Source organism: Salmo salar, chromosome 12, assembly GCF_965601325.2.
Source record: "Salmo salar chromosome 12, fSalSal1, whole genome shotgun sequence".
NCBI lineage: Eukaryota > Metazoa > Chordata > Actinopteri > Salmoniformes > Salmonidae > Salmo > Salmo salar.
Window position 1 is genome coordinate 82340742 of NC_138302.1, and position 24481 is coordinate 82365222.

The window sequence follows — 24481 nt, forward strand, 5'->3', positions numbered from 1 at the left end:
TTTTACTATTCTTCTTTTCCCCCTCTCTTTGTATTTCTATTCAGCCCTACTCTCATTCTACAGAATAAAAAGTGATCATGGCCCTTGATTCAAGCATCTCCCATCTATAGGAAAGCAATCTGATTTACAGGTAGCTCCAGATGCCCCATGCTCTGCAGGGTGAAACCCCAGTCATGATGAAGCCCACACACACACATTAGAGAGAGGTGAAAAGAGCTTCTCATTTTGAGTCACATCATTCTTCCTCTGCCCACACACACTCTCTCAGACAGTACAGGACATGTCAAGAGTTAAAGCTGGAGGAGTCACTACCTCAAGCAACACTTCTCTGACATTTAGGAAGATCACTGTTGATACAAATCAACGTATCATTTTCTCACTCCCACGTCCTCCAAACACCCATTAGAGTATACATGCATCTGCAGTCAGTAGCTTACATCCGCACCCATGCATGGATGCCAAGACTTGTTATTGTTAAGGTTTCCACAAAGACAGATAGCTATTCATATATGTCCTTCCCCTCTCTCCATCTCTTTCTATATGTCTCTCTCTGGGTGGCAGCATGTCTGTGTGCTTTCATTTGAAAGAATGCCACCTCACAGGAAAACATCCTATACAATAAAACCCCATTGATATTACCACTTATATACCATATAATTCAAGGCTAATTAAAGGCCTATATAAGGCCTATTCAAATCAAGCAAATAAAACATTTCATATTAGCTATTTAAATGCAGAATAATATCTATTTACAACAGCTCAGGTTGCAATGAAAAGGAAACACATCCTTTGACCACTAGATGGGGTCAATTACTTTGATATTCACACAATGTTGTAGTACTGAGTGATCATTATTTCTGTATTTGCAGGCAATCAGTATTATCCCAGGCAACACATACATTTTATGGGACGGTACTACCCTTACATCTAAAATACCTACTGATACAATGCGGTATAAGTATAGTACGCTATCAAAACTGCCCTGCAATTAAGCAGTTAAGTATAATTTTAAGCTTTTACTTCTCTAAAGATTTCTTAAAAATAAAGGTATACATTTCTAGAAGAAATTGTTTGCAGTCTAGCTAAACACAATAGGTTATTTTGGAGGTGTTGGCTTCTAATGCTATTTTTGTGATGAAAAATGTCATCTTTGCCATGAACTGAATTATACATAAAGCTGCTGAAATCAACTGTTCCTCTGAAGAACAATGTGTGCTCTTTCAAAAAGGCAAGCCTAAAAAAAAGATTTTGATTTGTTCAATAACATCAATACTATTCCATTAACGGCAAGAAGATCTTGTATCCTGTCGCATTGCATTTTGTGCACATCAATTGAGCCTGGATGTGAGAGGGACACAGGAGAAAGGAGAGAGGGAGAGAGAGAGGATGACAAAAATAACAAAAGCAAGTGTCTGTCTACTGACTTGGTATCTTCCACTGTTACATAAAGGACCCTGCACTCTCCCCTATCCACCCCTCTCACACCAAGCTCCTCCCCCTGTGAATGACCATTTGGTATGCTCCACAAAGCCCTAACCTGCTGTTCTCATCCAAATACTGTAGTTGACAGAGTAAGTTCACTCAGAGAGAAGGGTCCTGTACTGTTCCATAGAGAAAGGAGAGAGTGTGTTTGAGAGAGCCAGTGAGTTTCTTGGGAGTGCTTTTACTCTCTGTCTGTCCCAGGAGAGGAGGGAGATGAGCTGTCCTGCTGAGGCTCTGGAGGGCTGACTGTTCCCCACCCCATCTCATCTCTGTGCCTGACTGTGTGACCTGACTCTCCAGTCCTCCTCAACAGCACACCTCATCTGATTCTGCAGCTCTCTCTCCGAAGCTGCCAGCACCATGAGCTCATCTGGGGCAAACCTCCACAACAAGCGTCTACCCTGTGAGTAACTTTAAAGCTTCTTTACCTCTCTTAAAAACTATTTGAATGTGTAGGACTTGGAAAGTCTACGTCACAATGGGAATATTCCATAAGTCATTACAGATCATTTTAGTCATTTATTCTGTAGTGTACTGTACTGTTTAAAAAAAATAATTTTCTATATTCAGATGTGAGCCAGTTTTCTACACAGGAAAATAATCCTGCAGCAACAGGAAATGTACATTATTATGTGGATTATAATTAATGGACAGTTTTGTGGGGATTGATACAAATAAACTGACATTTCAAAGTTCAAATTACAAACTTCAGAAGCTTTTTTAAACCTCAAATACACTACAGGTTTTACATTTCCTGCATTGCAGGACAGTTCTCCTGCAACAGGGTGATCAAATTAAGATCCTACATCTGTAGTTTCAATCACTGTAATCCCCTATTGCTGAGCAGAACGCTACATAGAGAAAATTCCTGTCCATATTTGGGTATCTGTAGTAGCTTTACAGACAGACAAACTCATTAAATATTTAGTGAAGAGAAACACAAACCAAGCCACAATCAACAGAACCTGTTCAAGTAATTATGGGTGATTACTGATTCCTGCTGTTGTTATTGTTGTTGATGTTGTTGTTGGTGTGTGTGTGTGTGTGTGTGTGTGTGTGTGTGTGTGTGTGTGTGTGTGTGTGTGCGTGTGCGTGTGTGTGTGTGTGTGTGTCTGTGTGTGTCGGTGTGTGTCGGTGTTGGCTGCTTTGACTGCTCAGCCGATGTGGTAAGGACCTGGTGTTTGTTGATGTTACTAAGGCTGACATACTGTATGTTCTGCTGGCCAAATAAAGTCTAGAATGGTGAATCATCCCCATGAGTAATGTACCATAATACCGCTGTAATCAGTGGAACTTTACTCAAGACATTGAGGGTTCTTAAAGGGATACAGTATATTCTCATTTTGGATTGGGGCCTTAAAGACATCCAATGCTTTCACTGACATGAATCTCTAACTCCTAAAAAAAAAAAACAGCAAGAAATAGAACCCTTGTAATGAAACGGAAATTTAACCATTTTGAATGATTGGACAGGAATTTAGCCTGTAAAAATGATTGAGAATTTTCTTCCAGTTTGAGAGCCACATAGGACAGAGTGAATAGGGAAAATTAACAGAACAGAGAATTATAGTGGGCATGGGTTGTGTCTGTATCTATAGATTGACTTCAGTGACATAGGGCTACAGACAGACTGTCCTACAGACGATGCTCTCACAGTGAAACACAGAAAGAGGAAATTGAATTTGTCACAATAGGGTCAGTCAGTCAGTGGCTAAATTTGATCAGACCATGACTGAGAGAGAAGACATCCTCTATCTGTGGGTAGACCGGTCCCAGTGCCCAGTGCCCTACCTGTAGGGTCTGTATTGTGTGGGAATGTTCTGTTTGGAGGGGCACAGTGGTGTGTGTTGGCTTGGAGGACTGTACAGCTGCTATCACACTGTTGAAAAGTTACATGACAGGTTGGGAATGATTCATGCGCAGTTTGTATTGAATGTACACCAGATAAGACATAACTGATTGCAAACACACAACTTATTCTCACATATTTTCTATGTTGTTGTGGACATGGTTTTGTTGTGGTGCCAACTATGCTCGGTGATCAAACATTGTGTGTCTCAGGTATCCCATTCAGGTATTCTACTCTTCACCAACCATGGTAGGTCCCTTCGTTTTCTGACGGGACTAACTCCATTATATAGATACGACTGGTGTCTCTCCCTGCAGCATTCCATGGAACTCCTATCTGTTCCCCATGTATGCTAGTGGCTCACAGGATTACTGTTGCCAGAGTGCTCATTTTAAACAGAGCCAGTCTCCCACTGAGGCAGACACAGCATAGTACATTTCTGATAAGGTGGTGCAGCTCACTGTAGGATGGAGAGGTGGCCACAACAAAAGCTTCTGGATTTATTCTACCTGTACTAATATTACTTTATGACTGCAACAGCTGCAGTGTAGATAATGTCGTTTTTTCCCCATGCATGGCTGACCAACAGCTTGATGAACACACAATATCCATGGATGCTGTGCACATGCAATGCCCCATGGTGTGTGTACATGTGCATGTGTGTGTATGTACATTATGTATCTGTACACACTACAGGCCTTGAATGAGCGTCTGTTCATATCTATTTCTACTTAGATCCTTTAATCTACACAGCCTAAAACCTTAGGCCTAAAACCAAGGCCTAAAACCAAGTCCTCCTAATTAGTTTGGATCAAATCTCCCATCATCCCATTCTCTGCTTGGTGAAAAACAAGCCCTGGTTCAGACCAGGTATACTTGTTAATGCCTACAGGCATATTGTAGTTCACTAAATACAACAACACAGTTATTATTCATTATTCATAAATCTGTCAGCATGTGCTGGACCCACAAAGCTCTTACACATCTCCCACATCAACACAGGTATCACAGGTATCATTAGTAATTGTATGGGAAATACATAGTGGTTTGGTTTCTGGTCTTTGCTGTTCACCATGGACCCACAACGATAGTGCAAAACTACTCAGGCTCATGACAGCACTCGATTTGAAAATAAGGGAGAGCCGCACACTCTAGGAGCTCAGATGCAAAAATGTAATATCCAACGTTTTGACAGCCAAGCTGTCTTCATCAGGGTATGATCACAAACACTGCGAGATGACTCGTTTATATAGTGTCAAAAGACACACAGGTGTCTGTAATATCATTGGTTAATTCTCAAATATAAAAATGGCATACAAAGAACAGCATACAAAAAACAAATGGATAGCATACGATCATAGATTCATTTTAGACTACACAAGCTTACAAACAATTACAATGGCAAAGTCACAATAATCACAAGAATGGCTTAAGATCAAAGTCTATGTTGAGACCGAAGGGAGCAAGGGTCTTTAAATTAAAGATCCAGGCAGCCTCTCGTTTTAACAATAAATTATCAAGGTCACCCCCTCTCCTAGGGAGGGTGACATGTTCGATGCCAATATAACGCAGAGACGAAATCGAGTGGTTTGCTTCCAAAAAGCACTAGATTTGAGAAATACCAACAACAACAGAATAGATCACTGTAAGGCCAGAACTATTCTATTGTGTCCAGCCAAACATTCCAGTGATGCTCTCCATTGATTTGAAAATAACAATGTGGGCTATTCATCACAAAAAGAGGATGAGCAACAAAGAGGTTCCAGGAACACCAGGAAAGGTGAACAATGTGATAGTTGATGTGTTGCCAAAGGGCATGATGAGTCATGATGGAGGGAACTCAGTTGACCAACAGTGTCACCCTATTGATGCTTTTAAGTACATCCGCTCCCTCACAACACTCCAGACAAATTCTGCTCATTCATGGTGAGTGAGTGTAGTCTAATGGAGACGTCTCTCAGTTTTCAGCTTCTTGGCTTCATTGTGGACGAGTAGTCTGCTTATGGGCCACGTAGAGGGCACTGGCACAGGAGACTGAGGCTGACTGACCTATAAATGGCACTATTGTCAGTCCGGAGTGTGAATGTTTGTGCTGGGAGAGGAGAGATGATGTCATTGTAGTATTTACAGAGTGGGCATGTGGTGGTGCCAGTCTGTGATTCAACCCATTGCAAGCTCCCCACACACACACAGTCCAAACACACACACGCAACGATCTCACACACACACACACACACACACACACACACACACACACACACACACACACACACACACACACACACACACACACACACACACACACACACACACACACACACACGCACACAGCTCAACTCTCAACATCAATAATTCACTCTCTTCGCAATTGGAACCAAGCCCAGATGGGAGGTTCAGGAGAGAGCAGGAGGATGAAAAAAGCCCAATAATAAATGGTGTAAACAAAATACGACAAGAGGCATCTTCTACATAATTGTTAATATTGTCATCTGTTTTATGTAAGGGAGGCTATTGCCTGCCACCCTGGTCAGTTTACATAGCCAGGGACGGTGCTTCACCTGCTAAACCCTTTCAATAAACAAAGTAATTGCACAGGGCTTCATATAATCTGATGTTGTTCTGAAGCAGTTTCTATGTTGCCCCCTTATTCACTACAATTGATCCAATGAACTTCCAGATACCTAGAGGCAGTCATGGCCAGCTGATGATCTCCATAGTGCCAGCTTTTGCCAGCCACTAGACTGTTGAGAGTGGAATTTGATGATGAGAGAGCAGTGGAAAAGACATCATGTTAAAACAGGAAGACATCCTCCTCAGCTAATGAGCTCCAATCAGTCGGTACATTCTTTCTCTGGCCTCTCCCTGTCTACTCATTCCTTCTCTCAGCTCTCACTATCTACTCATTCTTTCTCTCAGCTCTCCCTGTCTACTCATTCTTTCTCTCAGCTCTCCCTGTCTACTCATTCTTTCTCTTGGCTCTCCCTGTCTACTCATTCTTTCTCTCAGCTCTCCCTGTCTACTCATTCTTTCTCTTGGCTCTCCCTGTCTACTCATTCTTTCTCTCAGCTCTCCCTGTCTACTCATTCTTTCTCTTGGCTCTCCCTGTCTACTCATTCTTTCTCTTGGCTCTCCCTGTCTACTCATTCTTTCTCTTGGCTCTCCCTGTCTACTCATTACTTCTCTTGGTTCTCCCTGTCTACTCATTATCTCTCTAGGCTCTCCCTGTCTACTCATTACTTCTCTTGGTTCTCCCTGTCTACTCATTATCTCTCTAGGCTCTCCCTGTCTACTCATTACTTCTCTTGGCTCTCCCTGTCTACTCATTCTTTCTCTGGGCTCTCCCTGTCTACTCATTCTCTCTCTTCGCTCTCCCTGCCTACTCATTCTTTCTCTGGCCTCTCCCTGTCTACTCATTCTTTCTCTGGCCTCTCCCTGTCTACTCATTCTTTCTCTCAGCTCTCCCTGTCTACTCATTCTTTCTCTCAGCTCTCCCTGTCTACTCCACACCTAATCTTTTTTCTTCTCTTTTATATGTACATTCCTTTTTTTCACCCACCTTCTTTGCACTTCCATTGAACTTTTTAGTCTTTGGTTGACCTTTCTTATCTCACTCCTTTTAGTTTTTTTATCCACTTTTCCTCCCAACTTCTTCCCTCAAACACATCTCCAGAGCAAGCGGTGAGATGGTGCATGTTGAAATACAATCCCTCCTGTTACCCTCCCACACACCCGCAGCAACATGTCCTGTCGTAAAGGTTACCCAGTCTCATCTCCCCCAGTCCCAAACAGCATTACGTCACATCTTGTTGGTCCTGATCAATCTGATCAGGAGTCACTGTCACTGCCTGCTGTTGTCTCACTGCCTGGCGATGTGCCAGCAGGTGATTCATCTCTTATCCTGAACAACATCTAACACTGATCACTGGTGCCATGTTGTCATCCTGTGAAAGAGAGAGAGAGAGATAGAGAGAGAGCACAGGCAGTGCTCACTCTGCCCCCAAAGAGACGTGTGTATATATAGAGAGAGAGCTGCTTTTTGTCTTCCACCGCAAGGAAACCTACATTTTCATGGCTGTGTCTTTGCAGTTTACTATCAATTCCAAAGGATTATTTAAGTAGGATTACTTCATTATTTTGGAAATTAAGTCTGTCACTTTTATGAAACCAGTTATGCTTGGTGGTAGAGAATTCCCTTCAAATGACTCTGGCAAACTAGTCTATAATTAGTGTTTGCACTAAAGGAAGTGACCATTCCCATAGGGTTTTTGTGTTGAGAGCTGCCTCTGCTGGGGAATGTAGGAAGGCCACAAACCAGCAGCCCCAGTGAAAGATCTAAAACCCAAAAGCAACTGGATCATCTAGAAAGCTAATCGTCCATGTTTTGTTCCCAAACACTGTTTGTCTTTCTGAGGCCAGCTCTTCCAGTCACGAGGTCATCAGCCCTTCAGCTCTCACTATCTCTGTATCTGACTAGCACTAAGGTCTAATGTGAGTATGATACAGAGAGGGAGAGAGGTCCCTGTTGGAAAGGACAATGTGCTGATGATGTCATGGTGTACCCCTTCCTAACCTTCCCGACATGCCTATGGAGTAAAATAACTTCCTCTCACTGGCGTCATGTCTTTAGAATCACTCCCTTACATCCCTGCTTTAGAATCACTCCCTTACAGCCCTGCTTTAGAATCACTCCCTTACATCCCTGCTTTAGAATCACTCCCTTACAGCCCTGCTTTAGAATCACTCCCTTACAGCCCTGCTTTAGAATCACTCCCTTACAGCCCTGCTTTAGAATCACTCCCTTACAGCCCTGCTTTAGAATCACTCCCTTACAGCCCTGCTTTTGTGTTTGTCTGAAAGGGCTTTTTCTGTTTTTCCCGTCAGAGTGGAGGATCTGGGTTTGTCTTTGTGTGGGGAGGCAGAGTGGGAAAGCTGACACGTCCGGCTCTGTTCGAGTCCGACTCATTCCACACGTCCAGCTGGTACTGAGCCCTAATCCCGCACTCTGTCCAACCCCCAACTCATTCCCTGAGGGGGAGAGAGGGAGTGAGTAAAAACAACGGAAAAACCTTTCTGTAAGAAAGTCAGGTCAAACTTAAAGCCCTCTGACAATCTGCTTTCATCTGTTTTGTCCCAGTCTTCTCTCATCTGAGTCCCCCCTCTTCCTCCCTCCTGAATAGCCGCTCTGTGTTGCCCACTGGCTGCCACTCTGGGTGGCTTGTGGTGTGAAGTGGGGGGTTTGGGTAAGGAATGGAGAATGATTGTCCGGAAAAGTGATCTCAGCAATCCGAGATATTGTGACCCTGTCATTTTGTGACCCTGTTTTTTCCCTTGTGAAAAGGGAACTGGTCAAAGGTCAAAAAGGTCAGCTGTGAGTTCCCCAGACCTTATTGATAAAGGGGATTAGATGGTAACAAAATGGGATAGGAAAATCAATGGGAAGATTTGCATTGTTAACTACTTTCCCTTTAGCTCATGTATAAGTCAGGTACCAGGCCTCTTAAGAAAAATACATAAAGCATCAATCAATCAATCAATCAATGTCAACCTGGTTGTAGGATCTTTTGCACTAACATGAGGATGAGGAAAACACTGAGTGATCCAAAGTATGACCAAACTGCTGTTCTCCCAAACTGCAGCGACATACTGTACTGTTATCAGTCTTTATTACTGTGATACACATTTAGACATCAGTCATGCAACCAGTATTTTTGAGATATACCCTGGCATGTTTTGATATTCCTCATATGCCTGGCCTCAATTTCTGCTGGCATCTTGCTTTGTCAGCATGGCTCTCACACTGCCCTCATAATAAGAGAAGGCGGGGTCATGTCTGATTGCATACGACCATGAGAAGAGAAAAAGGAGTCACTCCCTCCCCGCAATGCCAAGTGTCAGCTCTGCTCTAAGCACACAGACCTCTCCAGTGACCTTGTTGAATGCCATCTATACCTGACATAGTAAAGCCACACTGCTCCATGGAGATGTCTTTTTCTTTCTGCCTTGTTTTGGGGGGACAAATGTTAAGAGCTAACATACAGTTTGTATTGTTGTGCTGTTGTGTCTTTCTTATTTAACAATATCTAACACTTCTCTTACACTAATACACTTACAGTTGAAGTCGGAAGTTAACATACACTTAGGTTGGAGTTATTAAAACTCGTTTTTCAACCACTCCACAAATTTCTCGTTAACGAACTGTAGTTTTGGCAAGTCGGTTAGGGCATCTACATTGTGCATGACACAAGTTATTTTTTCAACAATTGTTTACAGACAGATTATTTCACTTATAATTCACTATATCACAATTCCAGTGAGTCAGAAGTTTACATACACTAAGTTGACTGTGCCTTTGAACAGCTTGGAAAATTCCAGAAAATTATGTCATGGCTTTAGAAGCTTCTGATAGGCTAATTGACATCATTTGAGTCAATTGGAGGTGTACCGGTGGATGTATTTCAAGGCCTACCTTCAAACTCAGTGCCTCTTTGCGTGACACCATGGGAAAATCAAAAGAGATCAGCCAAGACCTCAGAAAAATAATTGTAGACCTCCACAAGTCTGGTTCATCCTTGGGAGCAATTTCCAAATGCCTTAACGTACTTTGGTGCGAAAAGTGCAAATCAATCCCAGAACAACAGCAAAGGACCTTGTGAAGATGCTGGAGGAAACAGGTACAAAAGTATCTATATCCATAGTAAAACGAGTCCTATATCGACATAACCTGAAAGGCCACTCAGCAAGGAAGAAACCACTGCTCCAAAACCACCATAAAAAAGCCAGACTATGGTTTGCAACTGCACATAGGGACAAAGATTGTACTTTTTGGAGAAACATCCTCTGGTCTGATGAAACAACAATAGAACTGTTTGGCCATAATGACCATCATTATGTTTGGAGGAAAAAGGGGGAGGCTTGCAAGCCAAAGAACACCTTCCCAACCGTGAAGCACGGGGGTGGCAGCATCATGTTGTAGAGGTGCTTTGCTGCAGGAGGGACTGGTGCACTTCACAAAATAGATGGCATCATGAGATAGGAAAATTATGTGGATATATTGAAGCAACATCTCAAGACATCAGTCAGGAAGTCAAAGCTTGGTCGCAAATGGGTCTTCCAAATGGACAATGACCCCAATGATACTTCCAAAGTTGTGGCAAACTGGCTTAAGGACAACAAAGTCAAGGTATTGGAGTGGCCATCACAAAGCCCTGACCTCAATCATAAAGACATTTTGTGAGCAGAACTGAAAAAGCGTGTGCGATTAAGGAGGCCTACAAACCTGACTCAGTTACACCAGCTCTGTCGGGAGGAATGGGCCACAATTCACCCAAGTTATTGTGGGAAGCTTGTGGAAGGCTACCCAAAACGTTTGACCCAAGTTAAACAACTTAAAAGGAACGTTACCAAATACTAATTGAGTGTATGTAAACTTCTGACCCACAGGGAATGTGATGAAAGACATAAAAGCTGAAATAAGTCATTCTCTCTACTATTATTCTGACATTTCACATTCTTAAAATAAAGTGGTGATCCTAACTGACCTAAGACAGGGAATTTTTACAAGGATTAAATGTCAGGAATTGTGAAAAACTGAGTTTAAATGTATTTGGCTAAGGTGTATGTAAACTTCCGACTTCAACTGTATCTTACACTAATACAGAATCACATCATAATTTATGATATGCATTTATTTGTAAATTAGAAATATTAAAATGACTAGGAGTTATCTTCCACTCCTACATGTCTTCATATTGTAGTTAAGGCTGGTTGGTTGGTTCGTCGGTCCGTTGGTTGGTTGGTGGCTGGCTGTTTGGTTGCTTGGTCGGTTGGTTAATCATCTGAGTTATTCTGCATCATGAAGACAGCAAGTTCCTTATTCCAGTCCCTCCTCCATGGATTCCTTGACCAGGAGATTGACCAGGAGCTTCTCGTGGTCATGTGTTGGGGTCCTGTTAGAGCTCTCTGATTGTTATCAGTGGCTGTGTCTTCCTGTTCATGCAGGCTTGAGGTGGTAGAGCTGGAATTTCCATAGTCAGTGGTGTCTCCATCAATTGCTTGTGTTGTGATATCATCCTCTGATTAATCCACAGGTGTTCTGGTGTTCTGACAGTCCCTGGTAGGGCTCTGGTCTCTGGTTGAGGTGTCTTGGGCATGCTTTGTCTCCCCCTCAGGAGTTTTAGCCTTAAAAGAGATGGGAGCAGAGGCATCATGCCCATAGCGGGAACAGGGGCACGTGCCCCCTCAGATTTGTCATGTTGTAATTTAATTTGTATTATTTATGTAAAAAAAAGGTGTGGTTGTTGTTTCTCGGTCATACTACTAGCCACCTAGTAATTTTATGAAGTTGGCTTTATCTATCCCCCAATCTCCCAGCCTCATGACTAGCTACCAAGAAGCCATCACAGTGCAGTTATCACAAAACATATTATTTTCAGTGTTATAGCCTAACTAGACGATAGGCTATTAAGGCCTGGGGAAGAGGCAAACTTTAGGCTACTTTGGATTTGCGAGACATGTAAAACAAGACATTGCGAGATACAGATTATCAAGACATATGAGCATGTTTTTTTCTGCCTGCCCCCTCCTCTCTCTCCCTCGCGCTGGAACACCTGCTCTTTCACTTTGCTAATCAAATCAAATTGTATTGGTCACACACACATATTTAGCAGATATTATTGCGGGTGTAGCGAAATGCTTGTGTTCCTAGCTCCAACAGTGCAGTAGTATCTAACAATTCACAACAATATACACACATCTAAAAGTAAAAGAATGGAATGAAGAAATATTTAAATATTAGATAGAGCAACGTCGGAGTGGCATTGACTAAAATACAGTGGAATAGAATACAGTATATACATATGAGATTTGTAAAGCAGTATGTAAACATTATTTAAACATTATTAAAGTGACTAGTGTTCCATTATTAAAGTGGCCGGTAGTTCCAAGTCTATGAATATAGGGCAGCAGCCTCTAAGGTGCAGGGTTGCGTAACCGGGCGGAAGATGGCTATTTAACAGTCTGATGGCTTGCATCTAGACATTCCGCTAGCGGAACGCCTCACCAATATCCAATGGTAGAGCGTGGCGCGAAATACAAAAACCTTAAATGCTATAACTTCAATTTGTCAAACATATTACTGTTTAACACCATTTGAAAGATAAGACTCTCGTTAATCCAACCACATTGTCCGATTTCAAACAGGCTTTATAGCGAAAGCAAAACATTAGATTGTGTCAGGAGAGTACCCAGCCCAAAATAATCACACAGCCATTTTCCAAGCAAGCATATATGTCACAAAAACCCAATCCACAGCTAAATGCAGCACTAACCTTTGATGATCTTCATCAGATGACACTCCTAGGACATTATGTTATACAATACATGCATGTTTTGTTCAATCAAGTTCATATTTATATCAAAAACCAGCTTTTAACATTAGCATGTAATGTTCAGAACTAGCATACCCACCGAAAACTTCTGGTGAATTTACTAAATTACTCATCATAAACGTTGACAAAATACATAACAATTATTTTAAGAATTATAGATACAGAACTCCTTTATGCAATCTCTATGTCAGCTTTTAAAATAGCTTTTCGGCGAAAGCACATTTGCAATATTCTGAGTACATAGCTCAGCCATCACAGGCTAGCTATTCAGACACCCGCCAACTTCGGGGCTCACTAAACTCAGAATTACTATTAGAAAATTGGATTACCTTTGCTGTTCTTCATCAGAATGCACTCCCAGGACTTCTTCTTCAACAACAAATGTTGTTTTGGTTCCAAATAATCCATAGTTATATTCAAATAGCTCCGTTTTGTTCGTGCGTTCAGGTCACTATCCAAAGGGTAATGCGTGAGCGCATTATGTGACAAAAAAATTCAAAATGTTCCATTACCGTACTTAGAAGCATGTCAAACGCTGTTCAAAATCAATTTTTATGGTATTTTTCTCGTAAAATAGCGATAATATTCCAACCGGACAATGTTGTATTCATTCAAAGAGGGAAAGAAAAAAATGGCGAGGTCTCGTGAATGCACATCTCCAGTCTCTCTGTCACCAGGCAGTCCACTGACAAACTGTGCTGCTGTTATCTGCCCAGAGACAGGAGACGCGTCAATCCGGTTTCTGAAGGCTTTAGAGAGCCAATGGAAGCCTTAGAAAGTGTCACGTAACAGCACAGATACTGTAATTTTGATAGAGATGCAACAGAAGGACTACAAATTGTTAGACAGGCCACTTCCTGCTTGGAATCTTCTCAGGTTTTTGCCTGCCATATGAGTTCTGTTATACTCACAGACACCATTCAAACAGTTTTAGAAACTTTAGAGTGTTTTCTATCCCAATCTACTAATACTATGCATATTCTCGTTTCTGGGAAAGAGTAGTAACCAGTTTAAATCGGGTACGTTTTTTATCCGGCCGTGAAAATACTGCCCCCTATCCCAGACAGGTTAAGATAGAAGCTGTTTTTCAGTCTCTCGGTCCCAGCTTTGATGCACCTGTACTGACCTTGCCTTTTGGATGATAATGGGATGAATAGACCGTGGCTCGGGTGGTTGATGTCCTTGATGATCTTTTTGGCCTTCCTGTCACATCAGGTGCTCTAGGTGTCCTGGAGGGCAGGTAGTTTGGCCCCGGTGATGAGTTGGGCAGACTGCACCACCCTCTGGAGAGCCCTGCCGTTCGCCACAGAACCTAAAAAGCAATGTGAGCAAGGCTTTGAAAGTTATTCTTGTTCTTCTTCTTTTTGAAAGCAATAGGCTTTTATAAGGACAATTATGATGAGTTAGTTCTCCATAGAAACCAGTGATGCATTACACACTTAGAAAAATATAGAACCTTAAAGGGTTCTTTGGCTGTCCACATAGGAGAGCCCTTTGAATAACCCTTTTAGGTTCCATGTAGAACCCTTTCCACAGAGGGTTCTACATGGAACCCAAAAGGGTTCTTCTACCTGGAGCCAAAAATGGTTCTGCCTGAAACCAAAAAGTGTTCTCCTATCCTTGTATCTGTCTGTGGCCCCAGGCCCACAAGTTAACATGCTCTCTTAGATTGAGGCTGAAGAAAAGTGCCGCCGGCATGGCGAGAGTGCTTCAGTGCTCCCAATTTTACACCTTTATTATATAATCCTAAATTAATCACACATCGGGCTTTGCTTTCCGCAGGGGAGTAACCAGAGTGACAATATCCTACTCTCTCTGGTTACATAAACAGCAGCTCTGGGAGATTTGTCGTTTAGAAAAAACAGAGTTGGAAATGACAATGGAAAAAGTTTTAAGGATTGTGGACTGATTTTAATCACTTCATGGAAACAATTATGATGAGAGAGGAGGAGGAGGGAGAGGAGAGGGGATGAGAACAGAAGAAAGGAAAGGAAATGTGAAAGTGCTTCAGGAGCGAAAGACATCTCTGTCATTATATGGCCTTATTACGTGCCTCAATTTAGCTGAATTGGTCAGATAGCTGCCTACATCACTGCAAGTTACGTTAGAAAATAGATGTGACGGGACGAAATGATGTTGCTCATTGTACCGAGTTACATCATGTACATACACAGAGCTGTTGTAATAGCTAATGAGATCTGATATGTTGTGGGTAAAGTTGGCTTCATGAGGGTGGTTCAAATCAAATCCATCTGAATCATCACAGTGAGTGAAGGCAATAGAATCCACGACAAAGCACAGTCAGGGCCTAATTCCATGACTTCAAACTTGTAACTCATAGAGCAGACAGAATACTAATGTTATGAACAGACATAACTCATTGAATGTTTGGCAGGATGCAGCAGACTTTCTCACCAGCTCTTTATTTTTTCTGTCATTTTGGTTTTGTGCCTCTGGAGCGCTGAGAGTTTGCTTGGGCTGGTGTCAGAGGCTGTCCCCCACATGGATCAGTGTCTTAGTGTTTGCCCACAGATGCCCAGTGATTCCCAATGGTGCCCAGTGGTGCAGTCAGACAGAGAGTCAGGCCCAGGAGGTGAGGTGAAGCCTCTCCTCTGCTATCTCTCCTCCCCTTCCCGGATGGCCCCAGGACAGGGCTTCCAGACTGGGGGAGACAGGGAGTTGCTGTGACAGGCCTGCCTCCTTTTGTCACTAGACAGAGGGCTCCACAGGACCCACGGGGTGTTTGGGGCTGACACAGCAGACTGGACTGGGGGGGGGCGTGTTTGCCCTTTTCAGATAGACTTAAATCGTTCTGCATACAAAGGAAAACCAGGAACACCATTGGTATTACCATTATACCATTTGCTTACTGTAATGTTAGAGAAGCATGGGCAAAACAAAAGCAACACTGCTTTATGCGGTTACTTGTCATGACTCAGCAAGGATTAAAACAAATTCAGCAATAAAGACGTTGTCACGGTGACAATACTATTAGACATCCACTTGGAGCTTGCAGCCCTGTGGTCGGAGGCCAAGTTCCTCTTCCCCCTATTATTATTTCTGCCCTGATACCTCTATCTGTCCTCAGCTTCTTAGAGCCTCATTACTGTCTGAGCATGATCAGTGATCACAGCACAGGCCACATAATCTTTACATTATTCCCAATTTAGATCAGGATTAAAAGCCTCATACAATTAGCCCAATCCCTGCCTGTAGCTTCTCACTATGCCTAAATCCCCAGACAGTTTTGTTCAGTAGGAGGTCAATATATGGATGTGTTGAGAGGCGAGAGAGGGCAATTCATGTTTTAACACTTACAGAACTGTGCTGAAAGCCCCAATGTAGCCTATGTCAGTCTGCTGTATGTAGGCTAATGTCATGACTCTCCTGTGAAGATCTGAAGGATCAGGATACAGTGGGTCCGCTCTACATTGCCCCCTCTCTCCCGCAGAGGGGGAGAGGGGTGAAGTTCTGGAGAGGGGTGAAGCAGCCTCTGGAACAAGGCAGAGTTCATCTCAGCCTATGCTACCCTCCAGTCCCTCGACTTCTTGGCGCTGACGGAAACATGGATTACCACAGATAACACTGCTACTCCTACTGCTCTCTCCTCGTCTGCCCACGTGTTCTCGCATACCCCGAGAGCATCTGGCCAGCGGGGTGGTGGCACTGGAATCCTCATCTCTCCCAAGTGGACTTTCTCTCTTTCTCCCCTGACCCATCTGTCTATCGCCTCCTTTGAATTCCATGCTGTCACAGTTACCAGCCCTTTCAAGCTTAACATCCATATCATTTATTGCCCTCCAGGTTCCCTTGGAGAGTTCATCAATGAGCTTGACGCCTTGATAAGTTCCTTTCCTGAGGATGGCTCACCTCTCACAGTTCTGGGTGACTTTAACCTCCCCACGTCTACCTTTGACTCATTCCTCTCTGTATCCTTCTTTACACTCCTCTCCTCTTTTGACCTCACCCTCTCACCTTCCCCCCCTACTCACAAGGCAGGCAATACGCTTGACCTCATCTTTACTAGATGCTGTTCTTCCACTAATCTCATTGCAACTCCCCTCCAAGTCTCCGACCACTACCTTGTATCCTTTTCCCTCTCGCTCTCCTCCAACACTTCTCACTCTGCCCCTACTCGGATGGTATTGCGCCGTCGCAACCTTCGCTCTCTCTCTCCCGCTACTCTCTCCTCTTCCATCCTATCATCTCTTCCCTCTGCTCAAACCTTCTCCAACCTATCTCCTGATTCTGCCTCCTCAACCCTCCTCTCCTCCCTTTCTGCATCCTTTGACTCTCTATGTCCCCTATCCTCCAGGCCGGCTCGGTCCTCCCCTCCTGCTCCGTGGCTCGACGACTCATTGCGAGCTCACAGAACAGGGCTCCGGGCAGCCGAGCGGAAATGGAGGAAAACTCGCCTCCCTGCGGACCTGGCATCCTTTCACTCCCTCCTCTCTACATTTTCCTCTTCTGTTTCTGCTGCTAAAGCAGAAACCACTCTAAATTCCAAGCATCTGCCTCTAACCCTAGGAAGCTCTTTGCCACCTTCTCCTCCCTCCTGAATCCTCCTCCCCCTCCACCCCTCCTCCCTCTCTGCGGATGACTTCGTCAACCATTTTGAAAAGAAGGTCGACGACATCCGATCCTCGTTTGTTAAGTCAAACGACACCGCTGATCCTGTTCACACTGCCCTACCCTGTGCTTTGACCTCTTTCTCCCCTCTCTCTCCAGATGAAATCTCGCGTCTTGTGACGGCCGGCCGCCCAACAACCTTCCCGCTTGACCCTATCCCCTCCTCTCTTCTACAGACCATTTCCGGAGACCTTCTCCCTTACCTCACCTCGCTCATCAACTCATCCTTGACCGCTGGCTACGTCCCTTCCGTCTTCAAGAGAGCGAGAGTTGCACCCCTTCTGAAAAAACCTACACTCGATCCCTCCGATGTCAACAACTACAGACCAGTATCCCTTCTTTCTTTTCTCTCCAAAACTCTTGAACGTGCCGTCCTTGGCCAGCTCTCTTGCTATCTCTCTCAGAATGACCTTCTTGATCCAAATCAGTCAGGTTTCAAGACTGGTCACTCAACTGAGACTGCTCTTCTCTGTGTCACGGAGGCTCTCCGCACTGCTAAAGCTAACTCTCTCCTCTGCTCTCATCCTTCTAGACCTATCTGCTGCCTTTGATACTGTGAACCACCAGATCCTCCTCTCCACCCTCTCCGAGTTGGGCATTTCCGGCGTGGCCCACGCTTGGATTGCGTCCTACCTGACAGGTCGCTCCTACCAGGTGGCGTGGCGAGAATCTGTCTCCGCACCACGTGCTCTCACCTCTGGTGTCCCCCAGGGCTCTGTTCTAGGCCCTCTCCTATTCTCGCTATACACCAAGTCACTTGGCTCTGTCATATCCTCACATGCTCTCTCCTATCATTGCTATGCAGACGACACACAATTAATCTTCTCCTTTCCCCCTTCTGATAACCAGGTGGCGAATCGCATCTCTGCATGTCTGGCAGACATATCAGTGTGGATGACGGATCACCACCTCAAGCTGAACCTCGGCAAGACGGAGCTGCTTTTCCTCCCGGGGAAGGACTGCCTGTTCCATGATCTCGCCATCATGGTTGACAACTCCATTGTGTCCTCCTCCCAGAGTGCTAAGAACCTTGGCGTGACCCTGGACAACACCCTGTCGTTCTCCACTAACATCAAGGCGGTGACCCGATCCTGTACGTTCATGCTCTACAACATTCGCAGAGTACGACCCTGCCTCACACAGGAAGCGGCGCAGGTCCTAATCCAGGCACTTGTCATCTCCCGTCTGGATTACTGCAACTCGCTGTTGGCTGGGCTCCCTGCCTGTGCCATTAAACCCCTACAACTCATCCAGAACGCCGCAGCCCGTCTGGCGTTCAACCTTCCCAAGTTCTCTCACGTCACCCCGCTCCTCCTCTCTCCACTGGCTTCCAGTTGAAGCTCGCATCCGCTACAAGACCATGGTGCTTGCCTACGGAGCCGTGAGGGGAACGGCACCTCCGTACCTTCAGGCTCTGATCAGTCCCTACACCCAAACGAGGGCACTGCGATCATCCACCGCTGGCCTGCTGGCCCCCCTACCTCTGAGGAAGCACAGTTCCCGCTCAGCCCAGTCAAAACTGTTCGCTGCTCTGGCACCCCTATGGTGGAACAAGCTCCCTCACGACGCCAGGACAGCGGAGTCAATCACCACCTTCCGGAGACACCTGAAACCCCACCTCTTTAAGGAATACCTAGGATAGGATAAAGTAATCCTTCTAATCCCCCCCCCTAAAAGATTTAGATGCACTATTGTAAAGTGGTTGTTCCACTGGATATCATAAGGTGAATGCACCAATTTGTAAGTCGCTCTGGATAAGAGCGTCTGCTAAATGACTTAAATGTAAAATGTAAATGTAAGTTGGCCGTTTTATGACAGTCGGGTCCGTGTGTACTAAAAGAACAATTATGTCAGATCAGTTGTTGTTTTGGGATCTCATTAAGGACAGTATAACAACATAACTGTATCTCTGAATGTGTATATTTCCCAGTTATCAGATTTACATCTAAATGTTGTGGAACTTATATGATTAAATTTGAAACTCTTTGTGAGAAGATGAAATGTAATGTTAGCCTTCTAAATTAGAATTGTTTTTCATAGAAAGGTTTTAACTAGTCAGTGACCACACCCACGTGAGCACAGACATTATGTCAGAGTCATGGAATGCCCCTTTTTCCATAGTTTATAAATGGACTCACTAACAAAATTTACATTAGACCAGAGAAAGTGAGGATGCAGTCCACACGCTGAAATGGTTGCCATTTAAATGGAGACCAGTTACGTGCAGCACCAGCTGAATATGTTGCAAATGGTTAAGAAAATTAACACATTAGAACAAGCAGGCAGACGGTGTTGAATTGGACATTACGAATGGTTAGACTCTACATGACCAGCGGGGCCTACAGTGTGAGCTGGAAGGTACAAAATGGTTAGAAACTCTGAAACTCTCTCTCGAAGAAGACTACACAGGAACATTCAGTCTGTAGCTGTTTGAGTACTTCAGTCTAGTAAACTCGACCGAGAACCACCAGGTGGTATTTTGAAAGATTCATTCTAACTAACACTTCCTCTGGAAGATACGTTCTCACAGACACCTGAAACCAAGCTATGACTACAAAAGACATGGTGACCTCTGGTGGACAACCAGAGACTTACACAACCCGAGACTTTCTGTCCACTTACTCCCCATAGATGGATTGAGTGTTTTCAACAGAGAGACAGCAAAGTCATACACATGAAAATGTACATTGCAATTCTTTCGAATGAGCGTCCGTTCATGTGAAAAGTATTCGCATTTCCATGAGCATATTTATCAGCTGTATGTACGTTAGTAGAATTCCTTTGTCTCTCCCTTTTCCTCTCTTTAGAATCTGCCATTTTGTGTAACAAGCCATCATATCGGTTTAGTCCACTAGGGACTTTTCATTCCATTGGGTAGTAATCAATGTGTAAGCTATCCTGTTTGTGTGTTAATGTAATTCTGTGTGATTATTTAGTTAGTTAGTAATAAATATTTAAGCCAATTTGATCCAGGCTGCATCACATCTGGCCATGATTGGGAGTCCCATAGGGCGGTGCACAATTGGCCCAGCGTCACCTGGGTTTGGCGGGGTAGGACGTCATTGTAAATAAGAATCTGTTCTTAACTGACTTGCCTAGTTAAATAAAGGTTAAATAAAACTAAACTAAAAACTAAAAAAATTGTGTATCGCTGATTCATCATTTATGATAGGGTTCGTGCAGATATCCAAGAGTTTTGTGACATTCAGAATGAGACTGAAGGTAAATAAGAATTAATGAATTGACTGTGACTGATGTAAGAGATATTTATATCTTTAGAGTTTAGTCAGGAGATAGTAACTTGTTAAATAACTTTTCCCGTGGTGCCCCAGATTACTACTTAACTAATTGTTATATGATTAATTTAATCGCTTAATAATTGAATGTGGTATGTAATTATTTTATAAAATAACAGTCAAACACATTAATGATAGTCAAGACACGACACTACACATCACTTTATGATCTCACAGTACTTGTTCCATATTGCATCGCTAACCCATTAATGAGTGTGTTTACAGATTGAGTTATATGTTAACAGTGGAAGAAGACTTTTTGACATCTGTATACATGATGTGTTCAGGGAGCCCACCATAAAAAGGTGATGTAAACTGGAGGGTGGTTTACTCTGTGCCCAGAACACCCTGGCATTCTTCAGGTCATTCTGGGTTCTTGCATTTCTCTTTCCTCTCTCCCTGTGTATACACTTCAGTGCTGTCCCCTCCCCTGGCTCTAGCAGCACTCTGCTTTATTACAATGGTTCTGATGAGGTGGAAAATGTGATTGCATTCTGTCCTAAACAAGATTAATCTAGTAGGGGAATTGACAGCTGGCCTTTGCAAAGCAATTGGTGGGTGTGGAGGGATTGAATATAGTACACTACGGTAAAGTGTGAATATCGTATATATTGATCTACATCTCTCTGGCCATCCACACTGGTCAGGTAAGTTACGGACCTGCAACAGTAAAAGCATTAGCTGTATCTGGATTGAATCAGAATACATGGAGCTGTGGAGTTGACGTTTTTGAATCCCAGTGGATTGTCAATTGCATATTCTTCATGAACAAAGGAGAGCATTTATGATATGATATGGTTTACAGGATCAATCATCCAATCATATTTCAACGTAAGGCATCAGTATGAAATGTTGTACAGACATATGCTATGGTGCTAAAAGTGTCTGTTACACTTGGTTATACCAAGGAAACCAAGACTGCAAGAAGATATGAAAAGCCTAAAATTCTCAACCCCAGAATCTGAGATTACAGTTTCCTGCCGTTTCTTGTTCCCATGGCTCATTGTTGCCCCCTTCTGGTTATTGTTTGTTACAGATTTGGGGAGAAGTGTTGATTCTGCAGACCTGTTAGACTAGAGTTTCTGACTGGTATGTTCTGTTGTTCTATGTTCCAGCGGAGACAGAGCATGCTCAGAGAGTCCCAGAATTGGACTCAGCCCAGCAGCTGAAACTGAGAGAGAGACAGCGCTTCTTTGAAGAGGTATTTCAGCACGATGTGGACGTCTACCTGTCCTCTGCCCACCTGCAGATTCATGACTATAAGAGACGTGAGTGCAATCGGCATCACACACATGTATGCACACATGTACCCTAACCCTAATCTAAGCTTCATGTCCATTCCCCAGCTCAACCCTTACCCAAGCCATTACCCTAACCCCAGATTCAACTCCACAGCCTTCAAGTTCTCTCTCTCTCTCTCTCTCTCTCTCACTCTCTCTCTCAATTAAATTCAAATAGATTTTTTGGGGCATGGGAAACATGTTTATATTGCCAAAGCAAGTGAAAAAGATAATAAACTAATGTGAAATAAATAATCAAAAATTAACAGTAAACATTACACTCACAAAAGTTAGAAAGGAATAGAGACATTCCAAATATCTCTTTCTCTCTCTCTCTCTCTCTCTCTCTCTCTCTCACACACACACACGTGTGAAAGTTTCTGGGTCGTTCCACGAAATGAGTTCCTTTTGCATCCCTTTGATATTTTAAGTAGAAATGCTGAATTATAAAAAACCTGTTATGTCAAATGAAATGCCTGTTAATATAGACCACATGGAAAATTCTATAAATCCGATTTTTTACATGACTAGACTTGCATCCTCTATGATTTCTAGGAAGACTTTAACCCACTTAACCCCAACATTTCTCCAGGTTTTCACCATCATTGTAAAGCCCTATTTATTTTGTTGTCAGTCATTTCTGAAGATGATTAATTTGAAGGTAAAAAACATTTCATAGTCAAATCATAGTGTAAAGCAGGTGAGCTTGTTCTACTCCTTTTGGCCATTTTCTGGTGTTTTGGTGGACAACTGAGAGGGTCGAGCATAACACGTCAGCCCTGTTAGCCGTAGATAGAAGGCTAAAAATGTTTTAACAATGTACATTTTTTTGTGAAGCTTGCATTTACATACCCATCCCTGTTGCACACAACACGCTTCCATTCCTCCTGTCACAAGGGTATTTGGGGCTGATTTAAGATGAAGTCGTCTACTCTTTTACGGTCATCCCTGTTACTTCATTTGGCACTTAATAGTCACTTACTATAGTATATGTTTTTTTTAACCTACTGAGATGGGGAAACATTTTTTCATTAAGCGAACATGTGCTCTTTATGACAGAATGTTAAAATCAGGTGAAATAAAATGTTTATTTCCCACCAAGTTAAACTACTCGAAAGGCATCTAATTGGTGGAACAACCCTACTAAGTGTTACTAAACATTTCCTTTGAGAAGTGAAGCTGACATACAGTAAATGCCTCTAATCAACCACGTTTGTCTCTTGTGTTGTTGTTAGCTCCCATTGGCAGCGTCTCGTCCATGGAGGTGAATGTGGACATGCTGGAGCAGATGGACCTTATGGACATCTCTGACCAGGAGGCCTTGGATGTCTTCCTCAGCTCTGGGGGGGATGAGGGGGTGCTGGCCTCCCCTCTGCCAGGTAAAGGTGAGTGGAGGGGAGACTCGCATCTGAGGCAGTCCCGTGTTGATAGTGTAGTATTTGGCAGAGTCTAGGCTTTGTCCCTCCCCTATACTAGCTGGCAACATTAACTGCAATACTGAGTGCAGCACTGATCATCTGTGGCCTAACATCCCTTTCATTTCACCCACAGTAGTTCATGGCAACAACAACAACAATGAGGTCATCAGCCAGGGACGCTCTCCCCACAACACAGGCGGTTGCGTGGGGAAGTCCCGCATGTCCTCCACCTCCTCCACTTCCTCCACCAACAGCCAGAACACCAATGAGGATGGAAGGGAAACCCCTGTAGTCCAATCAGATGATGAGGATGTGAATGTCGGCACACTCTTGCTGAATGGATCAACCCCAGGGAAAGATGAGGAGAAGGATCGGCCCATCTTCTCTTCATAGAGGCCTTGCTTCACTTACAATATTCACTAACATTTTGGACATACTGGTGCTGACAAGTATCACTGAAACGGGACACTCACACAGAGAGGTGTTCCATGGACTGGCAACTATCACTTACAACATCATTTTCTTTACTCTTCATTTAGTTTTGTCTGAACTGTAAATATAAGGCCAAATCCTCTCAAAGCTTGCTTATCTCCATATATACTTCTGGCATATAGATAACAAGATACTTATTTTTATTTCCTCATTTGAGAGTCTAGTAGGGTCTGGCGATGTGTGATACAGACATTTGAGGAAGTACATTCCTGTGTGTACTCTACAGCCAGGATATGTACATAATAGAGTTGTGAAATATGCAACCATGTAAGCATGCTTTACTGTACTACAGACAGGGATTTACAATTGTGCAATTACACACACAAAAACATTATTTAGAGAGTAACTGCAATGCTGAGTAAATCTGTCCCTTAGTTCCCGTATTCTCCAAAATGTTGAACCAATCCCAAAACACCTGCCACAAATAAAAACTAAGGATGTACTGTACATATTGCATAGTGTTGCTTTCATTTTGATATATACAGTGCATTCGGAATTCAGACCCCTTCTCTTTTTCCACATTTTGTTATGTTACAGCCTTATCCTAAAATGTATTACATTTAAAAAAAATCCTCATCAATCTACACACAATAACCCATAATGACAAAGTGAAAACATTTTTTTGACATTTTTGCAAATGTATTAAAAA

At 43.3% G+C, this 24481-nt stretch overlaps 1 protein-coding gene across 2 annotated transcripts; it reads left to right on the forward strand.

Annotated features, from left to right (window-relative positions):
• Positions 1 to 1527: 1527 nt before the first annotated feature.
• LOC106565802 (dysbindin) lies at positions 1528 to 24279 on the forward strand. 2 transcript variants are annotated; one of them, XM_014133351.2, is made up of 4 exons: positions 1528 to 1885; positions 21758 to 21910; positions 23158 to 23301; positions 23474 to 24279. In XM_014133351.2, the coding sequence occupies exons 1-4, from the start codon at positions 1843 to 1845 to the stop codon at positions 23731 to 23733; spliced, it is 600 nt and encodes a 199-aa protein (XP_013988826.1). In that variant the 5' UTR covers positions 1528 to 1842; the 3' UTR covers positions 23734 to 24279. The 2 variants fall into 2 exon arrangements, with proteins under 2 accessions (XP_013988826.1, XP_013988825.1); XM_014133350.3 differs by having other exon boundaries at positions 1532 to 1885; positions 23158 to 23307.
• The last annotated feature ends 202 nt before the right edge of the window (positions 24280 to 24481 follow it).

What these genes read in the sequence shown, in the direction of transcription:
- LOC106565802 (XM_014133350.3), top strand. Translation starts at nt 1,843, where the DNA reads ATGAGCTCATCTGGGGCAAACCTCCACAACAAGCGTCTACCCT. An exon ending in CCACAACAAGCGTCTACCCT is followed by an intron (nt 1,886 to 21,757) that starts GTGAGTAACTTT and finishes TCTATGTTCCAG; the next exon opens with CGGAGACAGAGCATGCTCAG. An exon ending in GATTCATGACTATAAGAGAC is followed by an intron (nt 21,911 to 23,157) that starts GTGAGTGCAATC and finishes TGTTGTTGTTAG; the next exon opens with CTCCCATTGGCAGCGTCTCG.